Here is a 20,831-nt window from a genome sequence, read left to right on the forward strand (position 1 = left end):
ATCTGCTCAATTGACAAGCAGAAAGATAGTTTTCCTGAGAGCCACGATGGTTTGCATACAAACTCCATACCTGAATGAGAAGGGGATGTGTGGGCCACCTGTCAATAATACTCCATTTCATCTTTGGCTTCTCCCCCTTTTTATTATAGTAGCGATAAATGGCATTTAGGCTGCTTCCTGAAATGCACAAAAGTAGATTAGCAGGAGCTTTAGCTATAAATTCATCAGAAGTGTGGATGCTGCCAGACAAAAAGTTTTACAACAGCCATTTCAATATTGCAAATCACAACAGAGCATAAGAGTAGAAAAAAATACTTACCTCATTAACTCTATATAACTAATAAGCCTTTTCCACCTGCCAAGTTAATCCTCAACTAAAGCAAAGTTATTTTCAGAAGCTTCTAAGCATCACTATGTGTTACTGAAAACCCCAAAGCGTGTTATATTGTATGGGGAGGATGGGTCCCTGCTTTAAACTGAACTGTACACAAAGCATTATCACCTGTCATAGGGCTGGGTGGGGAAATACACTTCTAGAACATGCACACACTCCTGTTATGTAGGTTTCTGATTTTGTTTGCACTGATAGTAGCTCTAATGGTTAGAGCAGGTGACTGCGAGTCAGGACTCCTGGGTTCCATTTCCGGCTATGCAACTCACTTATGTGACTTCAGGAAAGTGCCCTTTTATGGTACTATGTTTCAGTTTACCTATGTGTAAAATTGGTATAAGGCCTCATAGGGATGTGAGGCATGGAGGTCTAACAAGGCCAATAAATTTAAAATTCCTTATTGTTAGAGAACAGGCTTCTACTTATAATTGGGAAACCTAAAGCAGGCCAGCGAGGAAGCTGGTTTTGAGGAATGCAGGCTGGGTGTCCCATCCCAAAAGGTCCCACATACTTTCATAAGCCTCTTGTACTTGGACTCTCAGCTGTTTGGATACATTTGTCTGTATGTTGTTTATCTTCCTCTTTTACTGCACTTTCATAGACACACTCACCTGTGGTAGAACAGCTGTACTGCGGATACTGTGTAAATGCAATAGCCCTCTCAACGCCATCTTTCTCCATCTCTTCAATTGCTTCTTCTGTCAGAGGATGGACATACCGAAATCCAATATAGTATCTGTGAGGTGCTGACAGCAGAAAGAGAAAGCACCTGATCACTTTATCTGCAAAGGCTCTTTTATTCAAATACCTTTCTGACCAGCTACAGCCCAACCTCCTCGGGAACACACTCTCCCTGACCGAACAACAGACAAAATGACAATCACGACGTTTACAAGATGCTGAAAATCTCTCCCCCGTTTGTGATAAGTTAAGCTGTGGAGAAATAATAATTGCACACTTTATATGCTTACCATGAGCTGTGAATCAGTTTTTTTGGAAATATATGTATTTTAGTTGCCGAAGATCCTACCCCTGACAGTAGCAGCATTAATCTGTAAAAGTATCCCTCCCCTCCAAACATGGAGATAATTTAAATGTATTCTGCAGGCCAGCATGAGACAGAGTAGAATGGCATGTTACATTTTTGACAATAGTGCAGGATCAAGAAGGCATGTTTAACTAAGTTAAAAGGAAATGACCAACCTTGCTCATGCCAGATGTGAACCATGTCACTTTAAAATACAAGAATCATAACACAGCTCACTTCCTAAGAGCAGTTAGCTCAATGGGAATAGAATTCTTGTATGCCAAATGATTGGGTTAAGAAATGTGAGCATGCCTGGCTAAACATACCAAACAGCTTAATGCAGATCACAAAAGCACATAAATAGAGGAATCAATTTAGTAAGAACGGCCATACTGGGTCAGACCAATGGTCCACCTAGTCCAGTATCCTGTCTTCCAGCAGGAAGTGCCAGTGCCAGGTGCTTCAGAGGGAATGAATAGAACAGGGCAATTTATCAAGTGATCCATCCCGTCACCCAGTCCCAGCTTCTGGCAATCATTTCCAGTGCTCTGGTGTAGGATTCACTATTCACAAACCTCCTGGTATTGAAGTAGATTGTAAAAATCAGGGCCGGCTCTAGGATTTTTGCTACCCCAAGCAAAAAAAATTTTGGCGGCCCCCGCTTTTTTTTCATGCCCCCCGCCCCTGGCTCTGCCCCAACTCCGCACCTTCCCCAAATCCCCAGCCCCACCTCCTCCCCCAGGCATGCCGCATTTCCCCCCACACCCCCGTTGCTTCCTGCGGCTCCCCCCCAGCAACCCCCCGCCCTAGCTCCCCTCTGCTCCGCCTCCTCCCGAGCACGCCACCGCTCCGCTTCTCCCCCCTCCCTCTCAGGCGAGGGACAGGCAGTACGTTCAGGGGAGCAGGAGGAGCGGAAATAAGAGAGGGTGGGGGGGAGCACAGGAAGTAAAGGGGGAGGGATTAGAGGAACCGTTCCCCGCCCCAGCTCACCTCCGCTCCACCACCGCCGCCTCCCACGAGCACGCTGCCGCTCGGCTTCTCCTCCCTCCCCGGCTTGCCATGCCAAACAGCTGTTTGGCGCGTGGCAAGCCTGGGAGGGAGGAGGGAGAAGCGGAGTGGCGGCGACACACTCAGGGGAGCAGGCGGGGCGGAGGCGAGCTGGGGCGGTGGGGGCACAGATCTAGAGGCGGAATGGCCGGTGCCGGAATGCCGCCCCTAGAAATGTGCTGCCCCGAGCACCTGCTTGGTTTGCTGGTGCCTAGAGCCGGCCCTGGTAAAAAATGCACATTTCTAATTAAAAATAAAAAAGCTGGCTTTACAGGTCTCACAAGTTGTGATTTTCTTAAGGTTCCCTGTTTGCTGTGGGAAGAACAAAAAGCTTAAAGGATATGGGCATGTGTTATTTACTTAGATTGTAAACTCTTTGGGGTCGGGACCATCCTTTTAATCTGTGTGTGTACAATGCCTACCACACTAGGATCCTGAGACTCCTAGAGGCTACCGCAATACAAATAGTAAATAAGAATGTACAGGCGTGTGCACATCCCCTCCCCCGCTGCCTACAATCAAAAGATAAAACATAGTACAGTCAAAATAATATAAGCAGTTCCCATGATTCCCACTGTGCCCTTCCCTAGGTTAAAGCAATACTGTCCTCCCCACGGTTAGTCAAGTCCTTTCTGTAAGCATTTAAAGAGCTAGTGAGGTCTGGTCCTGAGCTGCTACTGCTGCTCCTAGCTGAGCTCTGAGGAGCACTGGGGTCAACCAAGGCTGCTCACCAAAATCTGGATAAAGTTTAAGACCAGGGATCTATCCCAATACAGCTGCTTCCTCCAAAAAAAAACTATTAATTATAATTGCAGAACTAAATCGCTTGTGACCCAGAACCCCTAGGCAGAGACTACATGTGCTTTTCAATAACCCACATTTCTCCTCCTAGAACAGACTATATGCTGATACCATAAAGATGAAAGCTGGAGAATAGAAAAATGCAAAATGTTGTCCTTTGAACTATCAGATGGTAACTCTGTTACCTGTCTGGTAATCAAACCCAAAATGACTGTAATCAAATAACAATGCAAAGGATGCTGCCAAACCCAACGCTCAGGGAAGGACTCAAACAACCTCTGTTAAGACAGACTTAGCTCTGTCTTCAACAGCAAAAGTTTTAAGGAAACAGAAACAAAAAGATCTTGGAACAGTTATAGCTGAATTGGGAAAAACAGCACAGACAAACAGGAGATAAAGGAATATAGATTTCTCATTAGATATAGAGACCAGTTATCATCTGTACTAACAATTCATGTATGTTAAAGATATTTCAGCTCTGATAAGAAAGCCAGCATTATTCTGACCAGTCAAGGCCCTGGTCTTGCAAACATGTGTATAACTACCTTTACACACATAAGTAGTCTCATTACAGTGATAGGGATTGCCTGCATATGTAAAATTACTCCTGTGCTTGTGTGTTTGATGGTCACGTCTTAAGGAAGCAACAGGCATCCAGAATGGTAAAGGACTAAATTTTCCATGTGTCTAGTGATTTGGGGTTGCCTTGATTTTTCTGGGTCCCAAACCTAAAATGCCTTAAAAGGGCTATATTTTAAGAAAGTGCTGAGCATCCACCCTCTGAAAAATCAGGCCCCTGGAAGGTACATCCAAAGATTTTAAGGTGTTTCAATTTTGGCACCCAAAATTGCTACTTACATTTGAAAGTTTAGGTTGTTAATACACCCCAAAATATGTGTACTGCTTTAAAAAACTGCTTTCTTTTACCATAACTTACATTCAGAGCATCAGGAAGACTCATATTAGGGTAAAGTTTTGTCTACACATAAAAATTTTGCCACTTTAACTACGCTGGAATAGTTAAAGTGTCATCACCTTCCACCTCCTCCTCCTCACTCCAGCAGACAGTTGTACTGGTATAAAAGTGCGTATTTTGGCATATCTTATCCCTGTTTGGCAAAGTAAAATAAGACACACTAGTATAAAGTGCACGATACTAGTATAGCTGTATCTACATTTGGACTTTTACCAGCATAACTCTATCCGTAAATATCACACCTCTCAGCAACACAGTTATGCTAGTAAAACCTTTTAAGTGCAGGCCAAGCCTAATGAAATTTCAGAACTCTGAAAAGCACTCCAGAAATGTTACAGCTCTTGCTCAAGGTGCACTTTTGGCTTTTCAAGCTATTTTGAGGCAATGCAGTGATGTATTTGGCCTCACTAAATCCACCAAGGTCACCTTTAACAACAAATTGTGAGCCCGCTCTACTTCTAAAATTGCAGCTACAGTCTAGGCCGTAAAGTACATCTCTAAATAATGGATAGCAAGTCAGATGTAAAGGCTGCACAAAGAGATAAAGACAGGGTGGCTTTCTTTTGGTGACCACATTGTAAAGTAAGAGGGAGTGATACACTCTGAGAAGAACAGATAAAGCTCCCTAAAACCATCAGCTTCAGGATCTATTGCAAACCTGACTCATTTAGAAACTACTTTTAAACAAAAAATAAACTACTGCATTTGCGGCTATAGCAGGTGAGCCCAAGCTTTGGACAAAGTTTATTCTTTGGCTACACTTGCAAGGATTCTAGTTTCAATGGAGTCACGCTAGTGTCTGAAAGAAAGGGTTGAATACAATCCACACAAAACAAACCCATGAGTCCGGGGTGCGTGTAAGAAAGTATAGACCATTTTCGCTTCAGTGTGATTACCTTTGAAGATTGCAGCTTTTTTGCTTACCAGTGCCAAATTCTTTACAACTTTCATGTCTAAGCCTCAACTACCCAAGTTTTAAATGGGTCCTAAAATACAAAGAATTACGAATAACTTGGAGTCAAAAGCATATGTAATCTTTCCAGACACAGATGTGGGTACCATGACATGCCAACTGATTCAGCAGCCGATTCCAATGCCAAGGAAATGGGGAGAAAACTAGTGTTTGTGGAATCAAACCACAGTTAAGTTACAGGGCTGAACAGAAGCTCTCCTTGTGGGCCAAAAACACAGACTTACTTTGTCCTGCTTTTGCAGTTTTCCCAGTAACTTTTAGTGCTTGCGATACCAGGTTATCAGGACTGGGAAAGGACTTCTGGCATTAATCCACAGTAAAGGTGCTCTATGGAAGCCAGAGCAAGCTTCCCCAATCTTCCCCGAGTTAGTCTTCAGCCTGTCTGCTGACTATCCAAAGGGGGAAAAGGTGCTGCGGGGACTGGCTCACTTAGAACTAAGGTGAGCCCTCTAGCTCATTTCAAATAGAGCAGCCATCAGATCATTGCTTTTTGGCTACAACCAAATGGGTATGACTAGAGATGACAAGGAACTAGGAAGGAACCAATCCTGCAGACAACTGTGGCCAAGCATACTGTACTTCATCCCCAGTGACAATGGGCACAGGGGCAGAACTACTGTGCCTTTTCAGGGCATTCCCTCAAGAGGTGAGGGACACAGGAAAAGCCTGGCACTGCTGAACCTATTCTATGGACACAGAGAGAAATTGGTTTCCCCATGCTCCCAGACAAGCATATTCCAATCATAGCATAAAGATCCTTGTCCTACAGCACCTTATGTGCCGTAGTTCTATAACCCTCACAAAAAAAATCTAGGAGAGGTACAAACGTTTCAAATTTCCAACAGCTGCTTACTGTGACCAGCATGAGATGAACATGAGGAAGTCTAGGCTTAATCTACACACAAACTTGCACCAGTTTAACTCAAATCCGATTTTAAACCGAGTCAATTAAACTGGTTGTGATGGAGTAGACGCCCCACAATAGCCCTGCAAGAGCTGAATTAGGCCAGCTGGGCCCAATCAGCTAATTAGGTTGAAGCAGGGGAGATTTAGGCCAGAGGTGGCTAATTAAGGACAGACTCACCTGTGCAGGAACAGGCAGGGCCTATATAAAGCCAGATGGTGGGAGGTGGGCTGCAGAGAGGTGGGTTGCTGTGGCTGGGAAAGGCTTCAGTCACTCCCTGAATGGAGGGAGTTGGAGGTTGGCAAATGGGGGGAAGCCTGATATGTAGGAAGAAGCCCAGAGAAACAGCAGCAAGAGATAGGACTGTGGCTGCTTGTTATAGGGTCCCTGGGCTGGAACCCAATGTGGTGGCTAGGGCTGGGTTCCCCTACCTGCCACTGGGGTGTGGCAAAAGGCACTGGAGGTACGAGGTCTGGAAAGACTGTGAAATACCTGGAAGAGAAGGACTTTAGTGACCTAGCTGGAGAGCCAAGGCATGAAGAGAAAGCTGATGATCCAGGAGTGAGCAGAGCAGTAGAGCAAGACAAAATGTGGCAAGACACCATCAGAGGAAGAGCACATGACTGACAGTGCTAATTCCCAAGATGGCCAGCAGGAGGTGCTGCTTGCCATGAGTGGACTCCATGACTCAACTGGTGGAGAATGAGGGCAATGATGGTCACCCCTGATACAAGGGGAGTGCGAGCGACTGAGAAACTGTTTAGACAGCTGCCTGTGATACAAGGGGAGCAGGAAAGGCTAGATGAGACACTTGAGGCAAAGGGACAATGGAGCCACCATGTATGGAGGCTTTCTTTGCAGAAGGCAGGTGTACCTTCCCAGGCTGGACCACAGAGCTGCTGCTCCCAGTGAAGGGGCCTGATGAGCAACAAAGGAGGATACAGACCCTGATGAGGCAGAGTCTAGAGAACCAGCGACAAGAGTGGGAGGCACTATATGCGGCGATTAGCTGAAGAACAGTACAACTTGCTCAAGATCCTCTAAGAGGTGAGCAGGGGCCAGAGACGGTAAGGCAAGAAGAGAGGCCCCAGGGTAGGGAGGCCAGAAGCCCAAACAGAGCAGTGTTATGCCTGTGGCGGAGGAGACACTTTAGGCACTGATGGGGCTGAGAACTGGAAGACTGCCCAGGCCACTGTGGGAGTGACAGAGGGTTTGAAAGACTGTACCTCCTGGAAGGGGGGAAACGCAGAGTGACCCAGCTGGAGGGCCAAGTCACAAGAAGGATGCTGGTCCAGGAGTGAGAGAGGGGCTGCAGACCAGAGAGAGAGAGTGTGATGGCGTGCAGCCGCGGGTGAGGATGTTGACCTCATGAGCTAATCCCCAGAGCAGCCAGGAAGATGAGCCCAACTAGTGGTGAATGGAGCACCCCAGGACACCGGTGCAGACTCCTGCATGAACACTCTTAAAATGGTTTAAACATGACTTATCTATTTAGCTTAAGTCAGTGAGGATTTAAGAGTGCTCAACAGTGAAGGTTTGGACAGGTTGAAAAACCACCATTGGTAACACCTATGTTCGTTTGTGTGGGAGTTAATAGGAACAAGAGTCACCCGTCCTTGATATGGATTTCCCCTGATAAAGCTGAGTGGCTAAGCATACAGAGGCCCTAGTGGGAGACAGACATTTACATGGAATAGCAATTTTCTCCCATTTCCAAACATTACCCTAGCTCAGGGGTGGACTACAGCCTGTGGGCCACATCCGGCCACAGGACCGTCCTGCCCAGCCCCTGAGCTCCTGGCCAGGGAGGCTTGCCCCAGCCCCTCCCCCGCTGCCACACCGCCACATGGCTTGCGCCTGCCCACCTCCCAGGCTTTCCAACAAGCCTGTCCTGCTGCTCTGAGCAGCACTGTAAGGGGGAGGAGGGGGCAGGGAGCAGTCAGGGGACAGGGACGGTCGGATGGGGCAGAGGTTCGGGGAGGGGGGCGGGCAGGAGACAGGGAGCAGGGGGGGGGGTTAGATAGGGGGTGGGGTCCTGGAGGGGCAGTTAGGGACAGGGATCCCAGGAGGGGGGCGGTCAGGAGACAAAAAGTGGGGGGGGTGGTCAGGGGTGTGGAGAGAGGTCAAGGGACAAGGATCGGGGGGGTTGGATGGGTCGGGGGTTCTGAGGGGGGCAGTCATGGGGTGGGAAGTGGGAGGGGGCAGCTAGGGGGTAGGGACCGAGCTGTTCGGGGAGGCACAGCCTTCCCCACCTGGCCCTCCATACTGTTTTGCAACCCCGATGTGGCCCTCAGGCCAAAAAGTTTGCCCACCCCTGCCCTAGCTGAAGGAGAAAGTACAAAGACTGTATGTACTGTATTTTGTTGATGCTGTCCAAACCAAACCGTTAGGCCTTATCTATCACTCTAGCTTCAAGGGAGGATCCCTCATGTCCTGGGGTGGTGCTGACAGCAGTAATCTTGCTTAGTACTGCAGAATTCAACTGTGACACAGCATCTGTCTGTGCCACCCCCTTCCTCTAATGACTGTAATAAGATCAAGCCAAGTTTGTGTTAAGCCTTTTAGCCATGACTGACAATTAGATTCAGGAACAGTTTAGAGGATCCAGACTGTAGATAATCGTAGCTGTGAGACTGTAGTAGGAAGTTATAGCCGATCAAAGAAGCCACTAGATGGAGTCACGATCTCTCTCACACACAACAAATGCTCCACCACCGCATATGTCTAACTTTGTAAGTGATGTGTGTCAGGAGTCTTATCTTCGTGTATTAAACAGGACAGAGCAAACACACACTCTGTCAGGGATCAGGACCTGCAGCAGAGTCTGTCTGCTGGCAACCCAACAAGCATAGGAGGCCTGCAGCAGACTACCTGATTGCACCACCTGATTGGTCTGGAAAGGCAAATGCCTGGCTTTTAAACCCAGCAGCAACTCTCTGGCTGCTCAGTGCGTTCATGCCCATAGGTGTAACCCTCCCGAGGCCTGTTGCTCTTCACCTTGCTCCTGCCCTGCTCCTAAACCCATTCCTGCCTTGCTCCTGCTCAGTCCTTGCTACCTCACCTGGCTCCCAGTTCCAGCTTCCTCACCCTGACCCTAGTTCCCAGTCCCAGCTCTGACCCCTGGCTTGGCTCTTAGTTCCTGGTTTCAGCTCTGACTCCTGGTTTCTGTCTCTGGCCCTGACCCTTGGATTAGCTCTGCCCACTAAGCCTGACTCCTGCTCTTCCCACTAGGCATGACCACCCACGGCTCAGTCTTCCCCCCACACCCACCCAATACAACAAACAGAACAATCTCCTAAACAACTGTACAGAAGGGTATAAGTACCAGTGTGAGGAGACATTTCATCCAGCAGTTTCACCATGCCTTCTCCCTGTGTTACAGTCCACTTTTTAATTGGAGACCCTCCTCCGATCCTGCTATATTGTTCTTGGATTTTCGGTGTGCGACGTTTGGCAATAAATGGTGCCAGCTTACTGAAACATTAAAAAGCAGAGTGAATTAGTAACATATCCCCATCACCTCCCCTCTGGCATCTTAAAAACAACAAAATCATCCAGCCCGCCACCAGCCTCCAAAACGCAGCAAGCTAATAATGTTCAGTCTCATTCTATGCATGGCTTGTTTTGTATTGTTTTATAATTCCATTTAATCTAATTCATTTGAATAAATTTGCCAGTTGGCAGTAAACGAAGAGTTGTGATCATGGGTTAAACGTCTCCTCCTGTAGCCCCCAGTTTCTGGAGAACTGCAATATAATTTCCCATTACCAAGTTCACATGAGACAGTCAGCACAGAGTTCTTGGCCTCAAGCACTGCAGCCAGCCGGAATGATTTTTTGATGTCCAAGTATATAGCCTACAATAACACTCACATACAAACACTCCACGGGAACCAAGTGTTTCTTACTTTTGTGCTGGAAGCGTCATCAGGTCCTTATCTAGGAAAAGCCTAAGTAGGAAATCATGGACATCTCCCAGTGTTTCTGGGCCCCCCATGTTTAACATCAAGATTCCTGTTTTAGTTTTCCTATTAAAAGAAAAAAAATAGTTTGAAAGTCATTTTCTATCTCTATATCTAACCAGGTGCCACCTTTTACAACTGCAGGCTAATCAGCCTGACCCCTTGCTCGCATTCTATTGTGCAAAATGAGGATCATGTTCAAAAACTAATCAAGAGGTAAATTCTGATATCCTTATTCACGTTTAGCAGTCCCTTACTCCATCCCATTGAGATCAATGGGGCTATTCAAGGTGTACGTTTCTACTTAACAAGAGTAGGGTTATAAGAATCTGGCCCTGAGACACTTGACAAAACACTGTGTGCCAAATCAGCAAGTGCTATCTATTTATGCTCAACAAGCATCAGAGCCAGCAAACTCGCACCTACATGTGGCCTTTTTAAATCAAGTATTTTGTGTCCCACAGCTGAAGTAACTTTCCAGTATACATCCCTTTATAATAAAAACCACAAGTAAATTAATACAACGGTTTTCACACCTCAGCCAAATGCCAGCTACACATTTTAGGGTCACCAAAAAACATATTACACTATAGAGAACAATCCTGTCCAGGCAGAGGTGAGCTAGATAAGATGTCCTAGCCCTGTATGTCTTCTCCATCTCTAACTACTTTCTGAAATGAAGAGCCAGTCCACACACAGAAGCAGTAATCCCTGTTTTTGAAAATCCTGGGTTCTTGACTCATCTCCGGCCCTGTCGTGCACCTCAGAGGGCACAGATGGACCAAAACCTGGGAGCAAATGGCCAGCAGAGAATTCCCCTAATAACAACAAATAGTTAAGCTTCAGGATGGCTGGTTGAGATTTTCAAAGCAGTCTCATGGATTTATACACTAACTTTCAAATGAAAGATATGTGCCTAAATCCCATAGACTGCTTCAAAAATCGTAACCACTGTTTATTTCCCTGCTTCTTTCTCCCTTCCACCCCAAACACTGCACAAGATGTAACAGGGCGTAAGGGTAAATATTTGTTATCTATATTGCAGTAGTGCCTAGAAGCCCTGGTCATGAAGACCCCCTTGTGCTAGATGCTGTACAAAACACAGAACAAAAAGATGATCCCAGCCCCAAAGAGCTTAATATCTAAATATCCGACAAAGGACAACAGATGGATACAGACATACAAATGAGGGAAGCACAAGGAAACAGTGAGACGATTGTAATGCTTTAAAACCAGAGTGCTGTAAAGTAAAGCAATACCATTTTGGAGAGAGACAGAGAGCAATTATATGTAGGACACACACATACTTCATTTGCTGTCAGCACAGATGAGGCCTGTGATCATTCTTTACCTCTTTTCAGGCTGAATTTGAGGCTCTGTTCTTTTTGTTTGAGTGGCTGCTGTTGCTGTTGACTGACCTCTCCATTGTATTTGGACTCTCATTTGACTGCAGCTGCTGCTTTTCGGGACTGGAGAGAAGGTTAAAATGTTTTATTGTTAGTTTATTACTGGGCAGAGGATTCTGTTTATGAGACATATGCTGGCTTCCCCCACTATCTCTTTAAATGTGCTTGGTGGTCTCCTCATATTTGGCATTTGTTTTCAAGCCCCAACTCCTGGAGCCAAGCGATTTAAGGAAAAATCGTGGGTTTCATACAGTTTTTTTCATACACTTTTTCATAAGTGTCTAGCCCAAGTGGTTGCAGAGAAAAGCTAGAAAACATGACCTGAGTGTGCCTTAAAGGCTCAAAAACCAGGAAGCAAAGAAAAAGAACCCAAACCATTTTTTTAAACATCTTATTTTAAAGTCAATCTCATGATTCTTAGGGCCTGACTCATGAGTTTTGAACACTTGGGGCTGGCAATGCTGCAAGAGACACCACTTCAGCCTGAAAGGAAGTGAAGTACCTTCAGCTCAGAGTGGAGGCACAATGAAATGGTTGTGCAGTAAAAACTGCAATATTGTAACTATTCTATGGACAAATGACTTCAGTCACCAAGACTGTCAAGCTGCTGCCAGAACCTTTCACAAGCACTAAATTTACAAAACATTAAAATACACCCGTCCATATATAAATATTATACGGATTAAAAAACATTTATGTAGCTTAATGTATCTGAGCCCTGGGTTGTTCCTAGCTTGCCCCTGTGTTGCAATAGACTGAACCAGCAATTTCATAGGATCAGTTCAGGGCCAGTTCAACCACGGTTCTTTAACTTCACTCTTGGCAGCCACCTCTCTCTCTCTCTCTCTGATTCCACTTGATTCTTCCCATCACTCCATGGCTCTAGCCTCAGCCAGCCTTTTCCCAAAGCCCAAAGGCAGAGATGGGTAAGAGGACTACACTTGTTAATGGGGGCTATTAGTGGTTTAAGCACTTAGACACTCTAAATATTAATAGGTTTCAGAGGAACAGCCGTGTTAGTCTGTATTCGCAAAAAGAAAAGGAGTACTTGTGGCACCTTAGAGACTAACCAATTTATTTGAGCATGAGCTTTCGTGAGCTACAGCTCACTTCATCAGATGTTTACCGTGGAAACTGCAGCAGACTTTATATACACACAGAAATCATGAAACAATACCTCCTCCCACCCCACTGTCCTGCTGGTAATAGCTTATCTAAAGTGATCAACAGGTGGGCCATTTCCAGCACAAATCCAGGTTTTCTCACCCTCCACCCCCCCACACAAATTCACTCTCCTGCTGGTGCTAGCCCATCCAAAGTGACAACTCTTTACATAATCAAGTCGGGCTATTTCCTGCATAGATCAAGGTTTTCTCACATCCCCCCCACCCCCATACACACACAAACTCACTCTCCTGCTGGTAATAGCTCATCTAAACTGACCATTCTCCAGGTTTAAATCCAAGTTAAACCAGAACATCTGGGGGGGGGGGGGGTAGGAAAAAACAAGAGGAAACAGGCTACCTTGCATAATGACTTAGCCACTCCCAGTCTCTATTTAAGCCTAAATTAATAGTATCCAATTTGCAAATGAATTCCAATTCAGCAGTTTCTCGCTGGAGTCTGGATTTGAAGTTTTTTTGTTTTAAGATAGCGACCTTCATGTCTGTGATTGCGTGACCAGTTAAGTTTTAAGACTATCTTAAAACAAAAAAACTTCAAATCCAGACTCCAGCGAGAAACTGCTGAATTGGAATTCATTTGCAAATTGGATACTATTAATTTAGGCTTAAATAGAGACTGGGAGTGGCTAAGTCATTATGCAAGGTAGCCTGTTTCCTCTTGTTTTTTCCTACCCCCCCCCCCCCCAGATGTTCTGGTTTAACTTGGATTTAAACCTGGAGAATGGTCAGTTTAGATGAGCTATTACCAGCAGGAGAGTGAGTTTGTGTGTGTATGGGGGTGGGGGGGATGTGAGAAAACCTTGATCTATGCAGGAAATAGCCCGACTTGATTATGTAAAGAGTTGTCACTTTGGATGGGCTAGCACCAGCAGGAGAGTGAATTTGTGTGGGGGGGGTGGAGGGTGAGAAAACCTGGATTTGTGCTGGAAATGGCCCACCTGTTGATCACTTTAGATAAGCTATTACCAGCAGGACAGTGGGGTGGGAGGAGGTATTGTTTCATGATTTCTGTGTGTATATAAAGTCTGCTGCAGTTTCCACGGTAAACATCTGATGAAGTGAGCTGTAGCTCACGAAAGCTCATGCTCAAATAAATTGGTTAGTCTCTAAGGTGCCACAAGTACTCCTTTTCTTTTTGTAAATATTAATAGTGGGTTAAAACGTTGTGATCTAAGGGATTGAGGTGATTTAAGCACTTTTGCTGCTGGAAGGATTGTTTTTTCTCCTTCTCTGAAAATCTTAATTTACTAGATTTATAAAGGTTGTACAGTATGTTCAACATTGTACTACACAATGCAAAAGTGAAGCTTTCAGCTGCATTGTACATACGTAGAACTCATCGTTTCACTGGTTAAATGTGTGGTTTTTATGTTTGTTTCTGTTGCATAAAGGATATCCCTCACAGAATACACAGGATGCACAACACTGCTAGTGGAATTCTATTTCGCATATCTTTTGTGATTTAAACTGTTCAAGCTTAATGTTATGTTAACACAGGTTTTCTTACTTAATTTTCCAAATACCATAAACATTTTATCCCTCTAGGGCACATTTTTAAGCTAGGGCACAATTTTAAGAGCCACTTCTGCCCTTGAACATGCACACAAAATTACTTTCACAGTGTACGCAAGTGCAGAAATGCCTCTTTTACATGTTGCCATATTAAATTATCACAACTCTATCAAACAGGCCATGTTTACCATTGCTTACACTGCAATGGAGAATGGAAAAGGGTCCCCTACTTACAAGACTATCTAAAAAGATTGCACATTCTAAGCCACAATCTACAGTACATTTACTTCACAGAGAAGCACCATTAAAATACCTGGAAAACTGACTTGGAACTGTAAAAACTATTCACAACTTTTCAGCATCAAAAGTTTTTTCTAAAGCACAATCTTGTAAGTTTTTCAATTAGTAATAATTTACAACAAAATGTTCTTACGAGAAGGAAAAAAGTATATTAAAGGCTCCAGAGAGGGGGAAAAACCCCACATTTTGAAATGCCAAGTTAGATATCTGCAAATTCCATGTTTGTAGTTGAAAATGAATGCCAAGGCTTCACATTCCTCTTCAATTAGATAAAAAATTTGCAAGTCGAACAAAATACAATAATAGTTGTGTATGTCAATCACCTCTCACATGACCAAATAATCCAGCTAGACATTTTTATCTCTAAAGAATTTTGTTTGCTGTATTTCTTATTCCCAGTATTCTAAGTAGCTCTTTTAGATCTACATATACATACTACCACTTCCTCATTCATGTGCACCCAATAAAATAAAACCATACATCTGCACACTCAAGTTATCTTAAATCATATTCCTTATTATGTTGTATTATTCCTTTTAAAAAACTGTTAGACTGTCTGAGCATAAGTTGTTACACTGATTCAATAACATTTAAGAAAAAAAATCTATAGATGTACTTTTAAAACAAAAATAAAAAGTGCTCTGCTAAGTATATTTAAACCATTGTTAGCATTTACTTAAAATTTGAGTCACTGTTCTGTGCTATTTTTCCACAGAGCCCTGGGGATAAAAAAGGGAGGGGGGAAAGACAGACCATACAATCTTAATAAAACATTTCCCACAATATTGCAAATAACCAGGTTAAGGTTAAAAACAGACCACAAAAGCCAAGGAATCTTGAGGAAACGCCTTTCAGCAGTCCCATGTGTTGCCTAGGGCCCTAGGCATTTGCAGCAAGTTGGATCACGAGATCAGTTACTCCCTTTTACCATAGGTGTTGTTCAGCAAACAGGCTGAGTTTACAATAGTTTCTTTCTCAGCAAAGAATGATCTTGCTTTTTCGGTTGTACGTCTCAGTTACTTTAATTCAGGGATTTTTATTTAAACTTTTTTCTTTAAAAGTAGTACCCCTTGGATCAATACCCTACCATAATCTCCATTCACTTACACGGACACTGGAAAAAAGATACTACGCATGCCGGGTGTGTAAGGGATGTGTTCTGTTTCACAACTAATAGACCTAGTCCTCATTAATTATTAACATTTTCTATATTAAACCCTTTTTAATTAAAGCTGAGAGGGGGAAGGGGATTCAAATTCTGGCTTTGTAACAAGAGAGACAAATTTAGGGTTAAATACTAAAAAGCGATGACCCAAACGAACTTAAGTCAAATCCAAGCTATTGGGCTCATTATAGGAGTAACTGGATGAAAGTCTACGGCCTGCATTATACAGGAGGTCATATTAGATTATTGAATGGATCTTTTTGGATTTAATATCTATGAAGTTTTACATGTCCAGCTCAGCTCTTTTGTATTCATCTCCACAACTGACCTGCTGCACTCTGTGTCTCATCTTATTTGTATGAGTTAAATTCTAAAACGTTTGGGGGACCAACTCTATAGAAGTGATTTGCATATATCTCAGCCTACATGGCATGTTTCCTGAAACCTGAGAGACCACTTCTTTCCTTTCCCATAATCAAAAGACTACCAGGAAAGCTGGGGAGTGTCATCCATCTCCAAATGTATACGGCAGGTAGAAGGTAACAGAATGTTTTCAAGAGCGGTCTCTTCCCCACTGGCCTGACAGAGTCTGTTGATCGTAAGGGCATGGCACAAGTCTCATCTCTTTTCACAGGCTGTAGTCTGTTGGGAGGGGCATGTTTCCTTTTACACTGATTTAACATAATAAATATAAAAAATGACCTTTTAAATTAATTTCTGTAGATGTCCAAAGTGGCTACATTTTATAAGTCAAAAGAACTGAATAAATAATAATCGCTGTGGAACAGCAACAAATCCTGGTGGTTCTACCACTGAAAGCAGCCGCTTAAGGACTAGCATACTGCATAGCTTTAGAAGACAGCAGCGTCAATCTACTGACCCAGGAATTTTCTGGGGGTATGGCGAGTGACTGGGAAAGTTAAGTGGGGAGGGTCTGTTTTTGGGAGTTAGAAAGGTCTCATCATTCACATTGGGTCTATATGAACTTTTGTATGCTTTCCAAAATAATACATAGTCCACGCACTTAGAGTTTGAGAACTTATCTATTTTATAAAATACTTTTTGTACTTCAACTGTTTGAGTTTCTGGCTTTTTAAAACCAAAAATCTATTTTTGATGCAAAAACCAGACACATCCACACCCAAGTTGTAAGGCAGCTAAATATGAAGAAAGTCTCTTAACCACCATGGCTTGCAATAGGAACAGAAAGGATTGTCAGTCCACCAAAGGGCTCTTATTTGTGACAGAATGAATAAAAACAAGATATTAGACAGTCAAGGTAGGTAAAGTAATAATATTTTATTGAACCAACTTCCGCCGGTGAAAGAGAGAAGCTTTTGAGCCACACAGAGCTCTTCAGGTCACCAATGGAAGTTGGTCCAATAAAAGATATTACCTCACCCACATTGTCTCAAATATCCTGGGCTCAACACAGCTACACCACCATTGCATAAAGGCAAGATACTCAGCCAAGTGCTCTCTAATAAATAACCTGCGTCTGCAAGGCCCAGTTATAAGAGACATGATTCCCAGTCTCCCATGGTCACCTGAACTGGGTTTGCTTTTACATTGGGGTCGACAAAGCTGTAACTGGATCTGCTTGCAGACGTTTGGATTTCCCTGCAAACAGTTTGTACAGATGTAGGGCCAGACTCAATTTAATGGTACAAGCCCACTGATTGAGGTGGATGGCTGTAACTGACGGCAGAATTTGACTCCCTCCCTGGGGTTTGGCCTCCAGAGACACTTACTGCACCAGACAGAGCACACCACACTGGTTACCCGCCTGTAACAGCTTGGAGAGAGCACTGCTGATCCTGGGCACCAGAGGCAGGTGATGGCGCAGGCTTGATCAGAATGGATTAAGCGCCCGCAGTGTGCTCCGCACGATGTAAAGAGACAGAAGATGCCTACAACCTACCCAGCCAAAGGACACGAAAAATGGGAGACACAAAGGAAAGCAGAAGCTTGAAAGATCTGGACTGAGCGGGGGCCCTGGTTCTGGGTGCCACAGCACTGGCCAGGCCACTTACAGCACTCAGCAGGAGGCACTTGCTGAACCAGGGCACGATGCCCCGGCCCTGCCCTAGCAGGGCGCACCGTCTCTGGGCTCCAGCGGCCAGCAGCACCCAGGGTCAGCCATTGCATTACAGGGGCTCCCGCTGCCAGCCACCAACTCCCTCGCCGCAGCAGGACGCACCAGTCACCCCAGGGCTCCCGCTGCTGCTAATCACGTAGCGTTATGCAAACGCTTTTCATTGAAAGGGCGCGTTGCGTAACACAGTCCCGGCTGCAGCGCCCAAAGGGAAGCGGGGGGGGGGGATCTTCCCGTGCCCCCTCCTTGCACCCAGTACAAGGAAAAGTGTTACACAGGCCCTGGAGAGGGGCCGCTGGTGCCAACGCCGCCCGGGCTACAGGTCTCAAGTGGGCAGCATGTGGGAGAAGTTAAATCTTCCCTCGTCTTCGCTCAGACCATCCTCCGATCGGGGCTACAGGGGGGAAGAGTTTGCTCCAGAAATGCTCCTCCAGCCCTGCCCCCCCCCCCGGAGGGGGGTGTTTCCCACCCAGGGGAGCGGGCACATGCTCCGCACCGCTCGGCGCGAAAGCCCTTTGTTTATGCAACGCAGCCAGGCGTTCGTCTGCCTCCCAGCTGCACAAAAACCCTCTCTCGGAATTGCTGCTCCCTTTGCAATGCAGCGGCGGGGTGAGGGGGGGGGCACTTTTCAGAAGGGGCGGCTTCCCCGCCCCAGGAATGGAGGGGTTTTTTGGGGGGGGGGGGGGCTAGGGGCGTGCAAGAAAACATCCCAGCTCTCCCAAGTCCGACCCCGCCCGGGGAGCCAGCAAGTGCAGCGAGCTGCGGGAGAGCCCCCGGCCGGCCCGCGGGGGCAGGCTGCGTTTCCACCGCACGCTTCATTCAGCCCAGGGCATCCCGGCCACCCTTAAAATGCAGTTGGAAACTTACATGGACACAACACTCGGTTTGCAGCTCTGAAGGCAGCAGCCATGTTTGTGTGAACTAAATACATTCCCTTAGTCTGCAGACGCCCGGGGAAAAGGTTCCCTTCCCCTGCTGAAAGCGCCTTAGCACTAGCCGGAGTGGGCTCGCCTCCCTCTGCCTCCTCCTTCCTCCCTGTCAAGAGCCTTCTGTGTCAGCCCGCCCGCCGGCTTCTTCCATTAGGAAGACCTGCGTTTGCTTTGCCTGGAAGGGGTGGGGACAGGGAGAGAGGCAGGTCCCAGAACTAGAGATCCTCCCCCTTCCTTTGATTGTCAAAGATCCAACTCCCAGCCCCCAGCAAACCAGCTGCCAGCGCAGCCAGAGCGGGTGCGACTCGGATCTCAGAGCAAAAACAAGAATCTGCTGGTTGCAGATGGCTTAAGAGCTGGGGCAACCAGCCAAAACTAAAGTGACAGTAACAGTTCGATTGATTTGTAAACAGGTTTCCTTTTCTTTTTAGGGACTTGAGTCCCAAATTAATTTAAACCAAAGAGATATCAAGTATTCTAAAAAGCGTGGTCAACATCTTCTATCGTGGATGTCCAAAGTTAAGCACCTACATTCATATTTAGGCACCTAAATAGGTTGTCTGATTTTCAGAGGTACTGAGTCTGGACAACTCAGTTACGGGTGCTCAGCATCTCTGGAACTCAGGCGGCTTATTTAGGCCCCCATCTTGCAAACACTTAAAAGGAAGCCCATAAATAAGTGTTTACCAGTTTGGGGCTTTAGGTACTAAACTTTAGGCACTCAAGTTTGAAAATGTTAACTTTTTATTTTTATAGCTAGTGACAAAAGAATAATTGTTTATACTAATTTATCTTCTATGGTTTTAAAATAGAAGATTGGTGCATAACATGGAAGAAAATTATTGAATTGTGACATTCATGCAATCAACAACGAGGAGACCAGTGGCACCTTGAAGACTAACAGATTTATTTGGGCATAAGCTTTCGTGGACAAAAAACCCACTTCTTCAGATTCGTGGAGTGAAAATTACAAATGCAGGCATGAATATACTGACACATGAAGAGAAGGGAGTTACCTTACAAGTAGAGAACCAGTTTTGACCAAGTCTTATAGCAACTTCAGAAAAAAACCACATAAAAACAGTTCCTTTCCCCAAAAGGCAAAAGGCACCAGTTTACACACTATGGGTCATTGACTGCTCCCTGTCTATGTAACTCCTAGTGCTGTTCTTCTCCATAAAATGATTGGGTTTTGACTGTTCAGACAATTTTTAAAAAACTGACTGGCTAATATATCTCTAAGGTCTTTACAATAATTGATGTAAGAGTTACGGCATTTCATTTTCCCCTTTTATATTTATAATATCAGTACAGCTACATGTTTATTGTGTGTCTGACATGGTCATACACATGGATCCAGAAATCCATCTGCTCTGCCTGATCCCACACAGGGAAAATAAAAGACCTTGTCCTGACTAGGAAAAAAAGGAGTAAAAGGAGTTAAACTGTGCTTAGTTTGTGGTAAGTGGGGTTTTCAGTCAAGTTAAACTAGCTTGACTGAGCTAACTCAGTTGAAAAAAAGCATAGATTCATAGATACCAAGGTCAGAAGGGACCATTATGATCATCCAGTCCGACCTCCTGCACAATGCAGGCCACAGAATCTCACCCACCCACTCCTGTGAAAAACCTCTCACCTATGTCTGAGCTATTGAAGTCCTCAAATCATGGTTTAAAGACTTCAAGGAGCAGAGAATCCTCCAGCAAGTGACTCGTGCCCCATGCTACAGAGGAAGGCGAAAAACCTCCAGGGCCTCTGCCAATCTGCCCTGGAGGAAAATTCCTTCCCGACCCCAAATACTGCGATCGGCTGAACCCTGAGCATCTCTTTTCTGAGACTACACAAGACCAAAGAGATATCACAAAGGCATGGATATCAACAAATACACAAGGCAACATGTCAAAAACCTGTACTACTGACAGTGGAGACTTTGTTGAGATACGACTGTTTCTTTTACAGCATTCAATGAAAAAGGGAACATGGGAGATTCATTTGGCTCAATATTAATGACACTTGAAAGGGGGTGTGAATAGTGTTATACTAATTCATACCTTGATTCTGTTAACCCTGAAACTGGTATGAGGAGGTTACTTACCTGTAACTGAAGGTTCTTCGAGATGTGTGGCCCCTCTCTGTGGGTTTATGTATGTGCACCATGCA

At 45.1% G+C, this 20,831-nt stretch overlaps 1 protein-coding gene across 2 annotated transcripts in view; it reads right to left on the reverse strand.

The window, feature by feature from the left end:
* The window catches only part of FECH (ferrochelatase), a 30,445-nt gene extending 11,609 nt beyond the window's left edge, over positions 1 to 18,836 (reverse strand). The window contains exons 1-6 of one of the 2 annotated variants that reach the window (XM_048849637.2): positions 18,610 to 18,836; positions 11,432 to 11,549; positions 10,027 to 10,146; positions 9,445 to 9,593; positions 1,003 to 1,137; positions 71 to 177 (exon numbers count right to left, since the gene is read on the reverse strand). In XM_048849637.2, coding sequence (XP_048705594.2) covers positions 71 to 177; positions 1,003 to 1,137; positions 9,445 to 9,593; positions 10,027 to 10,146; positions 11,432 to 11,549; positions 18,610 to 18,673 — 693 coding nt within the window. In that variant the 5' untranslated portion in view covers positions 18,674 to 18,836. Of the gene's footprint in view, positions 1 to 70; positions 178 to 1,002; positions 1,138 to 9,444; positions 9,594 to 10,026; positions 10,147 to 11,431; positions 11,550 to 17,680; positions 17,828 to 18,609 lie in introns of those variants that run through there. The other variant, XM_048849636.2, reaches the window with a different exon arrangement.
* Between the last annotated feature and the right edge of the window lie 1,995 nt (positions 18,837 to 20,831).

Source organism: Caretta caretta, chromosome 5 (assembly GCF_965140235.1).
Source record: "Caretta caretta isolate rCarCar2 chromosome 5, rCarCar1.hap1, whole genome shotgun sequence".
Classification (NCBI taxonomy): domain Eukaryota; kingdom Metazoa; phylum Chordata; order Testudines; family Cheloniidae; genus Caretta; species Caretta caretta.